Source organism: Agelaius tricolor, unplaced genomic scaffold (assembly GCF_023055355.1).
Source record: "Agelaius tricolor isolate 1412-34295 unplaced genomic scaffold, bAgeTri1.0.p SCAF_1, whole genome shotgun sequence".
NCBI lineage: Eukaryota > Metazoa > Chordata > Aves > Passeriformes > Icteridae > Agelaius > Agelaius tricolor.
Genome location: NW_027269261.1, coordinates 619654 through 638072, shown reverse-complemented (window position 1 = coordinate 638072; position 18419 = coordinate 619654). Strand labels below are relative to the sequence as shown.

General features: G+C 50.1%; 1 protein-coding gene across 1 annotated transcript in view; it reads right to left on the bottom strand.

Moving 5' to 3' along the window:
• The window catches only part of PAK5 (p21 (RAC1) activated kinase 5), a 211099-nt gene that overhangs the window by 181096 nt on the left and 11584 nt on the right, over positions 1 to 18419 (bottom strand). Inside the window, exon 2 of the mRNA XM_071438319.1 lies at positions 9537 to 9622. Within this exon, the coding sequence (XP_071294420.1) occupies positions 9537 to 9622 (86 nt within the window). The remainder of the gene's footprint in view (positions 1 to 9536; positions 9623 to 18419) is intronic.

Below are 18419 nucleotides of genomic sequence, written 5' to 3'. Positions count from 1 at the left end.
CACAGCTCCAAGGAACACCTCATTTATAATATCAAACCAGGGAAGACTCTCAGTAAGAGGAATTGTATTGATTTAAATGGGCTGGAGGAAGGAGCATTCCCTCATCCCTAAGTAAGGGCTTCACTTCCTGCTCCCAAAATGAACTTGACTGGGGCAAGGCTAAATCATGGTGTGTTGGCATTATAGCCCATGGAGACCTCCTGGAAGAAGGCAGGGGGAAAAAAATAAAATAAAGTGGCAGAGTATTTGTTGTGTGTGATATTACAGAAGGATGGGGTTAATAAATCCTCTCCTACTAGCAGCAGTGCCTGTACAGCCCAACAGCTCTCCTGTGGCACAGGGATTGCAGGGAAATCCAACACTCTGGAGCTGCTACAGCCTGTGACATGCTGCTTACAGGGGAAACAGAGCCCAGGGACCCCCAAAGGCAGGGGAGCTGTAGAAACACAGACAACAGTCTAAAAAGAGGAATCTGTTAGTTTTGTGCAATGCAGCTCCTAGCTGGTGACTAAGGATGCCAGAAGAAGCCTGGCATATCACAGGGAATTGCTGTTGAGCTGTGCAGCCATTACACAGGACCAACAGAAACATTCACAAGAGCCAGAAGTAGCTTCAAATTGCCTGTTAATTCTGGATGCCTGTCAGCAGTTGTTATCTGATGGGCCAGAGTGAGCTGGCATCTTCTACAGAGGAAAAAAAGAAATCAAATCTGTCCATTACTTAAAAGAAATAGCTAAAGAATCATTTCATCATGACTTTCATCCCCTTTGCCTCTTAGCCCCCCTTCACAATGGCTGGTTCCTGCTGGCAGCACTCCCTCTGAGCTTGCTGGAGCTCTTGGCCCTGCTCTTCCCCAGCACTCACCCTGTCCCAGCCAGGTGTATCTTTACACTGGTGAAGGTGCAGGGCCCCCTCCCAGCTGCCTTCAGCTGCCTGTGAATTGCCAGCAGCTGGGGCATCCCCTCCCAGCCTGAGCATTCAGTGCTTTCTCCTGTCACCGTGTGCCTCTGAAAGCTTTAAAGCTTTCCTGGGTGAACAGATTTGAATTTATTGGTAAACAAGGAATATCCACCTCTGACAGTCAAACCTGTGTGTGCTGACAGGCACCATCAGCATTTGAAACACTGATTTGCATCTTTTTGTAAATGAGTTTGCTGGGGCTAGGCTTGTGCAGTGTGCTTTCAGTGTGGGAGGAAGCTTTACCTGAATGTAAAAATATTCGGTGAAAATGAATTTCAGAGATGTGTGTTGCTCTGCTTACAAAAACCAATTCTAATGTGACCCTTCAGCAGTCACAGCAGGATCTGAAAACTGCTGAAATACGGTCATTTTAAATAAAATTTTCATGGGGTTTGTAATCAAAACTTTTCAACTGACCATTTTCTGTCAGGCTCAGGATAGGGTTGTAAATTAAAAAAAAAAACAAACAAACAACAACCTCAAAAAGAAACAAACAAAAAACCAAAACCAAACCCTTTCATGCTTAATATCTCTGTTCTGACATACTTTTGAGACTTAGCATCAATAGTTTTCACTAGAATGAATAACAGCAAATCTGTGGGCTTTGGGCAGTTCTGTTTCCTTGACTTTATTTGCATGCTTATCCAGTCAGGGAAGACAAACAATTGCTCGTGACAGGTCTGACCCATCAGCACCAAACATTCAGCTGCAGGGCTGAATGTAAACTACTGCCTGTTTACAGGGAGTGCTGGCAGCAGCCTGAGGAGCTCGGGAGGGGCTGCATCTCTCCAAACGCTGACACAAGAGTGGGTTTGGTGCAAATCCCCACTGAGGAGCTCTTCTTGCTTTGGTCCTGCTGCTCCCTGGGGAGCCTTGGGGTGCCATTGCACATGTGCTGAGAGCAGGGTAAATCAAGATCCTTGCTAGACTCCTAGATTTAAAATCCTGCCTGAACCTTCAGAAGAGTTTTCTGAGATGTCATAAACACCATTCAACCCCCCACACCTCCCAGTTCATTTATCTCACACTCTGCACCTTGTATCACACACCTGAGAGACTGTCCACAGCCCTGTCCTTGGTTTATCCTCAGCCACTGATATTTTCAGCCTCAAACTCAGCTGCAGCAAGAAGCAGTGGCAAAGAGGTCCTGAGTCCAGTTCAGGTATGGAGCTCCAGACTCAACATCTGCTCGGGAATCTTGTGTTAAAGGGGCACTAGAATAACAAACAACAACTCGGCAGGTCAAGCTTCAGTAGCACACCTCATCTCCTGCCTCTCCTTCGTGCTTTGAAGAGCTGCACATTCCCTCCCTGCATCTCCCTTCCTCCTGGTCAGGAGCACTGCCAAGGCCTCCTAAGAGTGTGGAAGGAGGAGAAGGAAGGATGGCACCCTGGCAAACACCATTATGGCACAGCAATGCAAAAAGACCATTCTTCTTGCTTCAGTAGTAAAAAAATGACTTCTAATTCCAAAAGGCTTACACTACAGCAGCTGAGACATCAGTACTGTTTCACTGGGTTCTCTGCCCAGGGTCCTGACAACATTCAGAAATTTGCCTGGAAGCAATAAACTAAGCCAAAAAAATTACAGCACAAGTGAAAGGCTCAATTGAAAGTCACATCCAAACAGGCAAGACACAGTGCCAAAGCAGTCAGCAGCCTGGTGGATATTTTAGGCTATTTAATCCTTCAAATATATGCCAAGTATCTACCTGGAAGTCCTCAGCAGGCAGCTTTGCTTCAGTGAGGGGCTCACTCCAAAGGAAGGTAGATGCCTTCCTTCCACTGGAGCTTCTAATAACATCAAGTTAAATAATTATTTAATACTAATAAATGCAATACCACACAAATAATTGGATCCCTACCAGTCCTGTTTTGGGGAGGCTCCCCCATCCATAGAGCTGAATTACTTTGTGAAGACATCACCCGTGTTTGGGGTCTGTTCATGAGGGCTGGGGCACAGGGGTGGTTTGCCCACATGCCATGAAAAAAAGTCACTGTCAGGGCAAAGATCCCCCCACAAGGCTTCTCCCTCGGCTGAGCAAGAGGGACCCAGTATTTTGCACGCTCTATTTTCTTCCCAGCCCAGAGCAGCACTTGGGGCACCGCTGTCAATCTGAGCTGCTTTTCGCCTTCCTTGCGAATATTTATCTGCTACATTTTCCCCGTGGGGGCAGCTGACAGGAGACGGGTCCTGGTGCAGAGCACAGCCCGAGGACAGAGCTGTGTTTGCGTTCCTCCAAGGGCAGCAGCGGTGCAGGGCCGAGCCCGGCAGTGCCCGGCTGGCGGGGGACAGCACCCAGCCCCGCGGGCTGCTCTCCATCACTCCCAGGAGCCGGCGGGACACGCACCCAGCCCCGCGGGCTGCTCTCCATCACTCGGGGGAGCCAGCGGGACACGCACCCAGCCCCGCGGGCTGCTCTCAATCACTCCCAGGAGCCGGCGGGACAGCACCCAGCCCCGCGGGCTGCTCTCAATCACTCCCAGGAGCCGGCGGGACAGCACCCAGCCCCGCGGGCTGCTCTCAATCACTCCCAGGAGCCGGCGGGACAGCACCCAGCCCCGCGGGCTGCTCTCCATCACTCCCGGGAGCCGGCGGGACACGCACCCAGCCCCGCGGGCTGCTCTCCATCACTCGGGGGAGCCAGCGGGACACGCACCCAGCCCCGCGGGCTGCTCTCAATCACTCCCAGGAGCCGGCGGGACAGCACCCAGCCCCGCGGGCTGCTCTCAATCACTCCCAGGAGCCGGCGGGACAGCACCCAGCCCCGCGGGCTGCTCTCCATCACTCCCGGGAGCCGGCGGGACACGCACCCAGCCCCGCGGGCTGCTCTCCATCACTCGGGGGAGCCGGCGGGACACGCACCCAGCCCCGCGGGCTGCTCTCCATCACTCCCGCAGCCGGCGGGACACGCACCCAGCCCCGCGGGCTGCTCTCCATCACTCCCGCAGCCGGCGGGACACGCACCCAGCCCCGCGGGCTGCTCTCCATCACTCCCAGGAGGGGGTTTCTGCCGTCTCCTGGCACTGCTTCAAGGCTTTCGCTGCAGTTTTCTGCCGATCTCTGCTGCCCTCTGCTGATGCGCAGCCGAGGCAGAGAGGAGAAGCCTCCTGAGGAACCAAAGCCTCGGTCTTGTGCAGCAAAATCTCACTCTCAGCCTCATTAAAACCCCAGCGCAGCACAGCTGGTTTTTCTTCTTTGTCCCCAACACGAACCCTAAAGTCACTCGGTGAAAGATTTCTTGTCTTGTAACACCACAGGGAATTCACTGAGAAGCTAATTCATCCTTATTACCTCATGTCAGGTAAATACTGGTTTAATCAATTTACAGACTTCAGTATTAATTAAAAAAAAAAAAAAAAAGAAAAGTAAGATGAGGGTTAAAGACACTTGAATTTCTCTTTGTATCAGGAGCTGTTCTGAGAAACTTAGCCCTGCCCCATCCACTGCTGCTTACAACCCCACATTTAGATCAGACATCAATTTTCCATCACCAACTCAGGGAAGGGGCTACCACTCAGAGGGTCTTGCCCAGACCTTGTTCACAGCTCTGGGGAAAAACCCAAGGGAGGATATTCTCTGATCCCTGCCAGATGCAATTTCCAAATAAGTTAAGACAAAAGCTGCCTTTCTCATGGAGATAAATGCTGTGGCAAGCGAGCAGGGATGGACCCAGACTGCTGCATATTCCAACAGGCTTCATTTTCTCCCGAGCTCTGCTGTTCCCATCACCTGCTGCAAAACAGATTTTTAAATCACTCACAGACTGCTCTGCCTCTGCTGCATGCTCTCAGACCAGTTGAGAGGAGAGGGCAATCCCCATTAGGCAGGCTCGTGGCTGAAGAGGCATCTCTGCTTCAAGCCTGCTCCTGCACTGCCTCTCAGCATCCTCCTGGACAATCTCCACGGCTCAGTGCTGCTCCGCAGGGCCCAGAGGGAAATGCTTCCCTAAAGCACCTGCCAGAGAGCTGAAAACTGCCAGCAGGCTATTCCTATGGCACTTCACTCGGTCACGGTAGGGAGGCAATGCAGCCCTGTGGATAACTCACCGACCCAGAAACCCAGCCCCTGTTTCTCTGCTGCGTCTCTAGGAACGAGTGCTCCCTTCCTCCATGCTTGAATTGCCGCCTCTGCAAAGAGAGGGCATCCTTTCCCCCGTAAAGCAGCGTGAGAGCTGTTGGTAACAAGATTTATGATTCTTGAGGAGTTATTGAGTACAGCTTTTAGATCCCGCTCCATTGATTTTGCCTCACAGACTCGGTGGCTCCTGCCGCCATTACCGGTGAACTCACACCGGCCCTCCGGTACCTCCTGGCCATGGTGGTTGTGCAGGAGGATCCTGGCACTCAGAGCTGCTCAGAGAGCCATGGTCACAAGGCATTTACAGGCCAAACTAGAGCTTGGATATAACCTTGTTTCTTTCTTGTTCTATCACCCCCTTGGAGGGGGTGCTTGCAACAAGCATAAACCACAACCACCAGTGTCGTGTTTAACTCATGTGATGCTTAAGAGGGTGAAACAGCTTTCTCTGATAAGCCCTGTGAAAAGTAAACAGTGAATGTAGATCCTAAAGCGGGCTACTCCTCATCAGTCCTGCTGCTTCTATGGCTTGTGGCCAGTTCAACAGCCCTTGTGAACTCTGCTGCCCTGTGCTGTCCTGCTCTGCAGTCCCAGGGAAGTGATGAGTTATGCACTGGAGGGTTTCTCTGAGCTGATGCCTATTTTGATCCATAATGAGTCATTTTAAACAACTGTGCTGCAGGGCAAAGGGAGGTGCCTTGTCCAGGTCACAGTGTCTGGGTTTAGGTGAGGAGGTAGGTTAAATAGCAGGTAAATGCATCTTCTGCCTCCAAGGCAGTCCTAGGCTGTGTTATTTGGAAGCAATTTTCCTTCACTATTTGACTCAGTGGGATTAACAACTAATAATTAAAAAAATTAAAAAGCAAGCCAATGTGTCAGAAACAGACTGCCTGATCATCCTTTGCGTGTGGATGTGTCTGAGCACACAAGGGACCAAGGGCCTGAGTCACTGAAGGGGAAGGTCTCAGGAAGCCCACGTCAACATCAAATCATTCAGCAGCATTTCTGCTTTGTTTATGCAGTTGTCATTTGGCCACAGTCACAAAACCAAGTCTCCCTTCAAGTAGCTGAGCTGCCAGTTTGTGGTTCACTATGAAACAGCACAAACCCAGGGTGAGTGCTACCTGTGCTTTGCCTCCCGTGTGCCCCATAGCTGAATTAAACCGGGTAGGTTGGGAGACAATGCTGCAGGATTTTCCATTTCCTAATCCTAGCAGAGACAGCAAGCCACCCCCAAACAGATCATCCTACCCTACCATTGCTTTGAAACCCAAATCAAAACCCAGGCAGGAGGTCAGTACTCCATTCTAGACCCCAAAGCCAGGTTTTCATTCAAACACTTTTGTTTTACTCCAAATCCCATTCAAAAAGCCACACTGGACAGACAGTGTCTGCAGACAGGAGACATGAAAAATGCCACGAGGGGAGGTTGTGACCATTGGAGCCTCTCTACATCACCTCTGGGGCCTTTGGTGTTCAGGATGCAAATAATCATCACTGAACTGCACTGACAGATTTGGATTTTCATTTACTTGGAGAGAATGGCCAGTCCTTAATAAGGTAATTAAAGGTCCTCTTTAATAACCCAGCACAAGGCATTTTCTGTCTCCTGGCTAGTGCCCAGTGTGACCAAGTTCAGCTAAACACGCTGACAATGAGCATCCATTTTCCCTCACGTTTATTGCCCAGGTTTTAAAGCAGTGTGCTGCTGCTGCAGGGATGCTCCCGGGAGCTCAGAGCTGCTGGGGCTGGCTCCCAGCTCGGCTCGCTGCGCTCTGCCGGCGCTCGGGGAGCCCTTCCCGGCCGCCCGTCCGTCTGTCCAGCGGGAGATAGCAGCTTCCGCCCCGGACTGCGGCAGCGCCCGGAGCCAGGTGCGAGCCAGCCGGGCCGGAACCCTGTCAAAGGCTGGGCTTGGAGCCGCTCCAGCAGCGCTCCTTAGCGCTGCGCTAATTAATCTATCACAGGGCTGTCGGGAGCGCACGCTCATTGCCCGCCGGCCGCTGGAGAGGGGCTGGGGAAGCTGCGATGCTGGAGCTGCTTGCTTTATTTAACTCCAGATCTTTTTGCCTTCCTACGGCAGCAGCTTTTTGCCTGTTCCTCTCTAACGCTCTTTGTCACAGCCCCGGGCATCACAACAACTTTGATTTCTTAAAGACAGACACAAACTACATTTGTGCTGAATTATTTTTACCCATAGATATCACAGATGTGAAGACAGTACAAGGAGTGAGAATGTTTTAACAAAACCAACCTGCCACACCTCAGCCCCGGCATTTCAAGATGCCTATGAATAATCTGGAGATTTCAGGTCAGCCAAAAGGCTGTTAAATTGTATCCATGAGCATCTCTTCTGAATTTCTAGTATAAGGCGGATGACAAAAGCACAGTGGCCTCTCCCCTGCTGTCATCTTTGCTGGAAAAAAATCTCTCAGTTTCTGCTACCTGCTGTCATCCTTCTTTTGGCTTTGCTTTATCCCTCATGCCCTCCGCCTCATAACAACTGAAATCTGTGTGGCCTGCCTTGTTTCATCTCTTTTCTGCATATCTCCAAGCCTGCCCCTTCCCAAACAGGCACCACACTGGTTTTCTCCTCTGCTCTAAGTGGTCTTTCTGCTACATCACTTCCAGCTCCGTGTGCTTCTCCCTCTTGCATCTGCCTCCTCCTCCCCACAGTTATCTTCTTTTTTTGGCCCTCCCTTCACTAAAACAGGCAATATTCCTACACTGGAGGAAGTGCTCAGCACAGTCCTTGGGCAGGGTTTTGAATTCCCATTGCTCACAGAGTCTCCTTCAGTTACCCAAAAGGGAGCTAAGCAGATAAGTTTTCAGCTGCCAGAGAGCAAAAGTCCTCAGGAGGATTCTCTATTTCTGTCGAGAGCTTCTCCATTGCTACAACCACATACCCAGATCATATATCCTAATATTTTTCCATGGGAAAAGACAAGTCAGCCAGAACCTTGTGACTTTCAAAAAGCAATCACTTATTATCTCACTGTTGCAACCAGGAATGCCTCGAGGAAACTTGTACTGCTGAATGCAGCCAGGGCACCAGCAAAGATTTCTTGTTGGCAGGATTAAAATCTGCACTCGTGCTGCCAAAATGCAAATGCCACTGTGAGCCAGCTGAGAGCACACTGCAGTTCCAACCCTTTAAATAATCCAGATGTGTGATTGACTGGTGTAGCTCACTCTGTGTGTTGGGTTCCCAGCTGCAGGTCAGAGCAGCAGGACGTGCCTGGAGCGTGTGTCAACACCAACCTACGCACGGTTAGCAGGGGCTGCTGGCACACAGGAGGAAGCAGGTTTGGCAATTGCCACCAGGCTGTATTTCTGAAAAGCCAAACACCGCAGACAGCATTTCCCTGGGGAGTTCAGGAGCTCTGATCCTTACAGCTCCACAAAGCACAGGGGGCAGCAAAGCCAGCCATCACTGCTGGTGTAAGGTGCTACAGCCACTCTGAGCCACAGCTCTTCTTTCCCAGCCCTGCGTTTGACCATGCTCTGCAGACATGAGGGAGCACAATGCTCCAAGGCCAAAACATCAGCACAGAGTGAAATGATCTTGGCTTCCTGCTTCCAAGGAAGCTCAAGACTCCCACCTTAGTAGGAGTGGTGGCTCCCAAAGCTCTGTGATCTGCAGGACCAGACCAGCTCCATTCAAGCTGGTTGGATTTGGCCCCTCCTGCTCTCACTTGCCAGGATCTGTCCCCACTTTGAGCCCAGCATGAGAGGACAAGGACACTCAGCTCTGGGAGATCAAGTCACCCCTGTGGCCAGCACGGTGCAGGTGCCAGGCTGGGGTGGGTGGCAGAGTGTGGAAAACACAAGGACTTGGCAAGCCATGAGAGCACAGCAGCTTTAGCTGGAAATTGCAACCCTCCCTTGCAGTGGAAGGATATGTGCCATGAGCATTTTCCAGAGCCCTGGATCTCCACCCTTCTGCACTGACACCCTCTCCAGCACATGCTGCCACAGGGGAAGGTGCACCCCTGCAACCATGCCCCAGCTCCACCTCCCTTTGAAGGTGTGATCCCAAGGATGACAAGGATAACAGACATCTCCAAACTGCCTGGCTTAGATCAGACTCTGTTTGCCCAACTACATACTGTGAAAAGGTACCAAGAAAATCCCTTCTGGAGATTGGCTGCAAACTGCCATATACATCATCTACATTTACATATACGTGTAAAAGCTTAATATATATGTAAACTATATTTTTATACAAACATATGTTAAAGCCTTTGGTAGGGTTGAATGATCCCCACAGGCTGAGCTATTTGAATTTCTCAGGGAAAGACTTAAGCTTAACATCCTTAGTGCAGCCTAAGATATTTATATGAAAAAAAAATTAATATTTTTCAATAGTTGAAATTCTTAAGGCCTTAATCAGGTTAGAGGGATTTAGAAGTAAGATCAATATCTCATCACACGGAATATAGAAATGGCTTTTTTCTAACTGCCTACAATAATGATTTGAAAAGGAAAGAAAATCCTACCATTTTAGCAGACTTCTCCAAGTCCACATGAGACACAGTGTGCCACCCTTCTAGTTTCCAAAGCTCTGTGGCATTCCAAGGCATTCCTGCAGAAAAGAGATGTATTTTTATGGTAATCGTTTTGACACCTTTGACATTGTTTTGTAACTACCTTGGATCCCAATGTGCTTCACAAAGCTGCAGGGAGAGGTGAGGGCTGACGAGTCTAAATTTAAGGAGCAGGAAACCTGACTCACTGCTGGCACTGCCAGGGGCTCCCTGCAGGAGTGGGTAAATCACCCGGGGTGGTGTCTGCAGCACCCAGCCTCGGCCTGGAGCCCTTCTCCCTGCAGCCATCAGCTTCAGGAGACATTTCCCGGGAGCAGGAGAGGATGAGAAAGCTGGCAGCATCCCTGAGTGCCTCCATCAGCTGCTGCAGTGTGTCCTCACCCACCTTCCATCGCCACACAAGGAAGGGTGACCCAGCCTGTGGGTGCCAGGCTGACCAAAGATCCATGTGACTGTTGTGTGGGCAGGCCAAACCTAAACTTTGTGCTTTGCTTTAGGCAACCTGTTCTAAACAACAGTGAAAACTAACCCTTCAAAACAGGCAAATAGCCTTTTCAACCACTATTAAAAACCTGGGGGTATTTTTAGTTTCTGCTCCAAGCACTCTACATTTCTAATGGCAAACTAGGAAAGGGGAGAGTATATAGAGATACCCGGGTTTGGATAAAAAGCTGTATTCAATTTTCAGAGATCCAGGTGTTGTTTAGTAACCTCTGAAAATGTGTTACTGTTGAAAATGGAAACATTTTGATGACCATTTTAAAAAGACCATGAGAAACCTAGAGATGCCTTTTCTCTGGCCCTGCCCTCAGCTGGGACAATCCCTGACTGCCTGGGACCACGAGAGCTGTGGAGCATCACCCTACAAGCAGCCACAAGAGCCTCTGGGTCAATGCATGTCTCAGTGGCAGTGTTTGTATCTGACAAATTCTCTGCTCATGACACTCACATGTCGTGGTGACCCTTTCTTTGCTATGCTATAAGCAGCAATCAGAGAGGCCTTTCTGAAGGGAGGAAACTGTGGTGAGTGAGGATAACATCTGCAAGGTGATGCTGCTGCTAAGATTTCCACACTGTGACTTCTGCCACATGCAGAGCCAGCAGAGCTCCTTGGAGACAGACTCCTCCAAAGCCATCTGCTTGTGAGGGCGATACCTCACACACCTCAGAGGGAACAAGCAGAAATCCAGCACAGCTCCCCTGCCCCCCTGGCTGACAACCCAGAGCCCAGAAAGGCTAAGCCCAGCCAAGGAATTAAATATCATGCTGGAAGACCAAAGCTCTCCCTCCCCTGAAAGAGAAGGTAAATATCTCTAGCATTTACAGTACCAAAGTTATATTGGAGAAGGCTCCCCCAGAGACACTGATTCAAAGGAAAGTGTTGCTGGGGTTTTGGCTAGCACGTGGATTTAGTCCCAGCTGCCAAGCCATGTCCTGAGGACAGAAGGGCCTGGGACAGCCAGGGTCACACAGCCCCCCAGCTGCCTGGCTGAGGAGCAGCAGAGCATTAGAAAGAGCTGGAGGGGAAAATAATAGAGAAGGATAAAAATAAAAATACTCAAACTACATCTTGTCATTAATATATATATAAAAAAAAGTACTCTACCACCATTTTGTCCTTAACAAAACAGGACCAGGTTACAATTTGGGGGTGCAGCCCTGCTCCATCAAGCCCACCACTCTCCTGCTGCCAAATCCCTGACATAGACACATAGACACCATCTACTGGAACAGCCCTGAGGCACGGGGCCTCGCCACCCCAGAACAGGGACTTCCTTGGGAACATCAGCTTTGCTACAGAAACAGGTGATGGCTGGTGTGCATTCATACTTCCTGGCTGTCAGGAGGCCAGGTCTGTCCCACAGTTTGGCTGAGCATTGGAGCTGGAAGCAGGAATAAACTGAGGCTGAAATGATGCTGCTGGTAACAGTGAGGAAAGCAACAATTTTGCCCTCACTAGCTACATCCCCAGTGCTCTGCTACCCTGTTTTGCTGTTGCTCCAGGCCCTGTGATGGTTTAAACCCCTGTGGGCTACCATGGAGCTGCAGCACTGAGCAGCAGACCCGTTTTTCCCAGGGTGCTCCTGACTCAGTCCCAGGATGCAGCACCAGGCAGCAGAAGCTGCCTTCCCCAGGAACCTTCTCCTCAATATGCAATTCCTGAATCTCTTCAAATAACCAAACTTCAGGAGGAAAGCGAGGAGGAAATGCCTGCGGGATTCACTTTGTTCCTGGGGAAATCCAAGGCAGCAAGGCACAACAAGACAAATCCCCTCCCCGCTAGCACGGAATTCTGCTCTGTGTGCAGAGCCCTTCCCACGGCACAGCTCGTCCCCAGTGGCTCCCGGAGCAGCTGAGGCTGTGCAGCCTGTCCTGAGACACAGGCAGCACCCTGCCCTGCCCAGTGCCTCAGCAGTCCCTTTCACCCTTGCAATGTAGCTGAATGTTTTCAGCTGCCTGATTCACTGCAGTCCTCCGAAATCCAGCCTGCAGATCTCGACAGCTCCATCCTCCTCTAGGGCAGGGACTGCCTGCTGTTCCCAGCACTGTATCTGCACTTCTGGACTTCTGCCTTGGAAGAAGCTCAGGACAGTCTGAACCAGGAGACTTCTCCCACCAAAAACTGGGAGCAGCAGCCTCAGACTCTGTTTGCATCCCCAGTTCCCAGTGCTGGAGCAGAGAACAATCCCTTCTCCATCCTCTTTTGCCCTGGAGTGCTGGCTGCAGGGGTGGTGGTGAAGCAGCACGGCAGGGGGAGGCCCTCAGGGCGGTCACCAGAACGGCATTCCCACCAGCATGGGCAGAGAAAGGAAGGGAAAATAGGTACTTTCATTCTGTTGTGCAAACAAAGACTTCCTAGATTTAGAACTTCTTGACCCATCTCACTCCTTGGACCCACTCCAGAGCTTTTAGCCTGTCTTTGAGAGCTGGAGTCCAGCTCAATCCATCTCCAATATCCCTCATTTTTGATGGCTTCTCATCATGTCCCAGTTCATCCTACATTGTTTAGAAAGCAGTGGATCCCTTGACAAACACACACACCCCCATCCCCAGCTCTGCCTTCCCCTTCTGCCCCTCAGCACACCTGGTCAGCAAAGGGGCCCTCTGGGTTGCCCTGTTTGGAGTGGAAGCATTTGATTTGTGTCTCATTTTGCTGGAGAACAGAGTGTAGATTCTTTCTCATTGCCAACCACCCCCTCAGCCTTCCCCAGGGGATATTCCTGTCCCCTGAGCCTGCTCTGTGCAGTGAACCCTCAGACACCAGCAACAGCCTGAGCATTTGTCATTATTAACATGATTTCCTGGGGACTGGAGAGGGAAGGTAACCCAGACCACCAAACACAGCTCTGAAATGATGAATCAGAAAAACAGGCACTCATTAAACATCTCAGTTCTCACTGTAACAGCCTCCTTTAAATCAAAAAACAGCTCTTAGAGACTATACCTTGCCTTCCTCTCCATCCATAGTGAGCCAAAGAGCCTACAAGTACTGACCAGGGCTGGATTCAGAGAAACTGAAGAATTTGTCTTGAAAGCTGCCCCCTTTAAGGTCCTCAGTTGTATTTTAGCCTGACCACCAAGACTTGCAGCAGCCTCTGCACCTGAGCTCCCTTGCCCAGACTGAACACGTGCCTCAGGCAGATGGAGATGCTGAGGGGACAGAAGCTGCAGCAAAAGCAGAACTGCTGCACTGCTTGAAAATCATTTAACGTCCAATACCTGACCGAAAGCAGCCTGGCTGCCACTAAAACCATTCATTTCCCTTGCTCTGCCATGGGTATAACAGGGAATAGCTGCATTGGATGTTTTGTAGCTGCTCCCAGCCTAAAGCCCACTTTCCAAATTCCAGCCCAGAGAGAGCTTCCACTGCTGCGTAAGGAGCCCTGAAATTGGCCAGCAAGGCTGGGGAATGCAATGGAAACAATGGCACTGCCTCCACTCAGGGAGCAGGGCCAGAGCAAGAAATACCTTCCAGGGACAGTACATGAGAAGGCTGGAAATCATTCATCATTTTAACAGAGCTGAGGACAGAACATTCACTTACAGGTAGTAATGAAGGAAAGTACCTACACTTGTGGGAAGTTCTTGGCAGAAAAGCTATAAAGAGCTCAGCAATGTGAAAAACTCACTGGAGAGAAAGAAACTCTGCCTGGCTCAGGCACAACCTGCATTCCTGGGCCTGCTGCCCCACACTCAGCTGATATAAAGCATGTCCATGGGCAATGAGATCAGATCCCTTGTGGCCACACCAGAGCTCAGACTTACAACCCAGCAAAGCCAAAGTACAAAAGAGAAGGCCACAGCTGCCCAAGTGTTTTCACAAATACCATTAACTTTGTTCAGATTCTGACTAAAGCTATCAATACATGTGACCAGTAATATTTGTTTTTTTCTCCTCCATGTAGAGCAGCAAAAATTCATCTTCATGCCATTTCCAGCACATGAAGAAACTGGAGGGGCTGGAGACTGAATGGCTGCTGCTGATTTATTACAGTCAAGTGAGCAGCATCCCAATGTGCCATTGCATTTGCAGGCTGATAGAAGAAAAGGAAAAAAAGGGGCTGACAAGGGTTATCAGACATTTCCTCACTGGTGCTGCCAGGCATTCTGACCCATGCAAACCCCCCTCAGGACACAAGTGTGTGACCCACATGTGTCGTGGGGCGCTGGCACCTCTGTGCCTCTGGGGAGACATTGGGAAAGATCACATTTCCTTTTCCTGACTTAACAGGTTCTTTGTATTTCTTTGCAGCTGCAACAGCAGCAGCCTTCAGCAGCAGCACAGCAGCCTCCGGGCCCAGTCCAAATCTATGATTTCCTTCAGAATTTTCCATGGCAATGCTTCTTGCTGTCAGTTTGTGTCTGCATCCCCATTGTGATGCGCTGGGCAGGAGAGAAGGGCTGGGGCAATGTTTCCAGCTGCCCTTGGCTTCCCAAGGAGCTCTGAGACTGCTTATTTCAGTGCTGCTTCAATGTTTCTCTCCTGTTTGAGAGTCTCAGTACATGATGCTCTACTTTGGGTAATTAATTTTTAAAGAAGCTGTGTATATTAATGCAAATTCTATTAGCGATGCCTCTTGGCGGCCTGGGTATTGAATACAGTGCCAGTAGCATGACAACACTTGACAGTCTCCACAGTGGTAAATCACATATATTATTATTTTTTGCCACTCTTAATGCTTTTAAGACACATCCTTAAAATAAACTGGAATTGTTAGTATGCTTACACTAAAGTACAAAAATATTCCTTCTTAATTTAGCCAAGCGTATGTTCCTATTAGAGCTGGAGATGCCAGATAAAGGCTGGCACACACCATGTGTGGTGTGAAGTGCTGGAGCTGTGCTGCCTTTCAGAGGCATTGCAGGGGCTGATACCAACAGAGGCTCTGACTTGCTGTTCCTTTGGAGCCATCACTTGATATTCCACACTGGATGATTAGCATCAAGGGACAACCACAGCATTTGACAACAAGCCCAACTGCTCTACAAAACTGTTTGGTGATGGAAATTCATAAATCTCTGCTTGTGTGCTGGCCACTAGAGAGGGACAGAGGAAGATGCTTTGCAAGTGCAAATCCCTGCTTGGAAGAGTTTATAATGCAGAGTACAGTGGCAGCACTGTGTTGGATTCAGCCTTTCCAAGGAAGGAGAAAAATCTGCTGACAGGTTATATTCCACAGCAAATAGATTGTGCTGACTGCTCACAAGTGAGCAGGAGTTGGACACAGGAAGGGCACTGTGCAGGATCCAAGCAAAGCTGGATCTTGTGCAGCACAAGGCATGATGGAGAGAAGGGAAAACTAAACGGGCCACCATGTAAGGGCCTGACAGGTCACTGCTCTACTGGTCCATAAAGCAAAGTAAAGCTAATCTAAAGGTGTCAGCCCTGTGTGGCTGTTAAAAGCAATGCCACAAAACAGGACAGATGGATTTCTAGTTTTCTCTTTTTTTTCTTAAAGCAGCACACAGAAGACAAGAAGCAGTTCAGCTCTCAGAAGCTGGGATGCAGCAGAAGCAAGACTGCATAAGTAACCTGAACTCAACATTGTAACAAAGCCTGGAGCTGACCAGTTGCACTCTGGTCTTGGTCACAGCTTCAGTTCACTGTGCAGGAGGGGTAATGTGGCAGGAGCTGATGTTCAGCTCCAGCAAACACTGTTTTCCATCTCCTACCTCTGGCTCCATAACCCCAGCTTCCTTCAGATGAACGGGACATGGAATGCACTGCTAAGGTCAGGCTGCTCTCTGCCCCCAGGCATTCGCCAGTGCTCAGCTGAGTTCACCTGGCTAGCTGCACACAAGGGAAAAGGTGCTGGCTGACAAACCAGCCCAAAGGCACCAAGTGCCCTCCTGGAATGACTTGTGACTGGATAGCATCTGCCTTGTCAGGAGCCAACAAGGCAAAACAGGGCAGGTTTTGTGGCTGAGTCCTGCTACAGACAGGACCTTGTGGAGATGTGGCTGCCTGCAGACACCCTGGGCTCTGCACATGGCGTTTGTCTTCCCTTTGTCAGCTGGGACAAGTCGGGTCTGCCAAGAGCACGATGCAGCAGGCAGTGCATGCTCACTGTGCCACAGGGGGCTGACCTTGCAGCAGGGAGCCTGCTGGCCAGGGCCACTTCTGTCCATCCTCACCTGCACATTCTCCAGCCCCTTCCTCAGGAGAAAATAGAACAAAACACACACTTTGATACATAATGAGGCAGCAGCACCAATGCCCTTCTTCACTGATGGCTCCCAGGAGATGAGCACCAAGGGGCCTTGTCACTGTCTGGTAGAAATCATCATTGACAAGTCCCAGTATTCCTTAGTCTGCCAATACCTCCTCTAGTGTGGGCCATGGAAGAGGCACTGAACCCTCTTGGAGTAAACCTAACACAGCACCACCAGTGCTCCAGTGATGCTGGGAGAGGCCCCTGGCCTCAGGCAGCTGCAGGTGCTCCCCTTGAAGAAGAGTATTTTCAGGCTCTTATTTCCATCAGCTAAAGGCTCAAAGCAGTGGGAGGCAGCGGTCACTGAGGAAAGGGTGAGGAGGCTGCAAGGGAGCCATCCGTCACTTAGGCCCTGTGAGGGGCTCTCCCAGTTTCTTTAAGCCTCAGGTCCCCCTTCAGTAAATGCAGGTATTTTGTTCAAGGCCCAAAGCCTTGCTCAGCCCCACACAGCTTTCCTCACATCCTTCCTCACCTGTGCCTTCATTCCTTCAGAAACAGACAGGAGGGAGCAGGGAAAAGCACTGGCACAGCTCTGTCCTGGACGGCCATATGCTGCTCTGGATTGCCTCTTGTCCTCTGAACAAGCAGTGCCTGCCCCCTCCCCTCTCTCACGAGCAGATGAAAATACTCATCCTTTCCTCAGCTTTCAGTTTGAAAACCCAGCCCCCTGGCCCTTCCCTCACCCTGCTGGCTCAGACCACATTTCTCTTCCCCACTCACTGGGGTTTGGTGACGAGAGACTTTGGCAAAACATCCCCTTCCAAAGCACACGGCACATATGAGAGATCAGTGGCAATCATCCCATCCATAATGTCAGAATCTAAAGAGAGATTCAATCCTATGATATTTGAAGACTTCACAAGAACATGTTTCCTTTTTTTAATTTGACTTTGGGATTTCCTGTAACAGAAATAGCGATCTTCAAATTATCCTTTCCTGTTGGAAGGAAAGTTTTGCTGTACAAAACATACAGCAATGCCTCAAAGCAGTTCTTACCTCCTAGGAACAAAAGGTCACCACAAGAAAAAGTGCAGGAAGCAGAACTTGCACATTGCAAGGATCAAATGTAGGTCAACCCTGGCCTGCTTTGAATTTTTTTTCCTCTGCACTGAACAAAGAGGTCAATTCCACCCCAGGCCAGACCACTCTGGGAGGGAGAGTGGCTCTCCTCCACCTCTTGGCTCCTCCCTAGGCTGCAGTTCAAGCCAGCCCCAGGAAGCAGCAGTCAGTAGTGGAACAGGAGTGTTTATACGATCTGAGGGCATCTTGCTGGATTTTTATAGGATGCAGGGTAGGTTTATTCTCAGTAATAGTAGTGCCATTCTCACACACTCACTGGAGCTAACTGGGACACCAGACCTCTGGTTACAACTCACACATTACACGGCAGGCATCAATTCCCCCAGCCAAGCCAGCTGTAAGCTCAGTGCACTGAACTGGCCTTCTGCAGCCTTTGCCCCTCCTTGCAATGAAACAAGCTTTTGACACTGCAGCAAGAGCCCCCAGGGACCCACTGGAGGCAACTCCTGCACCTCCTTACAGAGAGAGATAAGGCTTTAGCAGCTGCAGTCAGGAGCACCTGCCAAGAGCCCATCCACAAACCCCGTGCAGCAGGGAAAAGCTTCCACCGGCATTGAAGTCAGCCAGTGTCAGCTCTGATTTGCTAAAATGCAGGTGAGACTTGAAGCCTCAGAAGTGGTGTATGGGGAAAGCAGTCAAGAGGTCTGAGCTAATCCTCCACTCTCTGAAACCATCTTGTACAAAGAGCACAGCAAACCACAGCTCCAATGGCGCAGGGGCAATTCGTTACCTAACAAAAGGCAGGGGGCAAAAAAAGACTCCTGTGAAATACTGGAGTGGGAGGGAAAGAACATAAGAATTCAACAAACTCAGCTTAAAATCCAAAGAGAGTTACAGGAAAGTCTCCAGAAATGAAAGCAAAGGAAAAAGCAGCTTTCTGGGATGCCACATGTGACTCCATGGCAGGGAGACCCGTGAATTTCTGAGAGGGAAAGGATTTTGCCTTGGCAGGACAGATCTAAGGACAAAGCAGTGCAGCTCTTTGTGATCTCTGTCCCTGCCACTGGTTCCACCCTGCAGATGTCTAACACCCTCTCTGCAG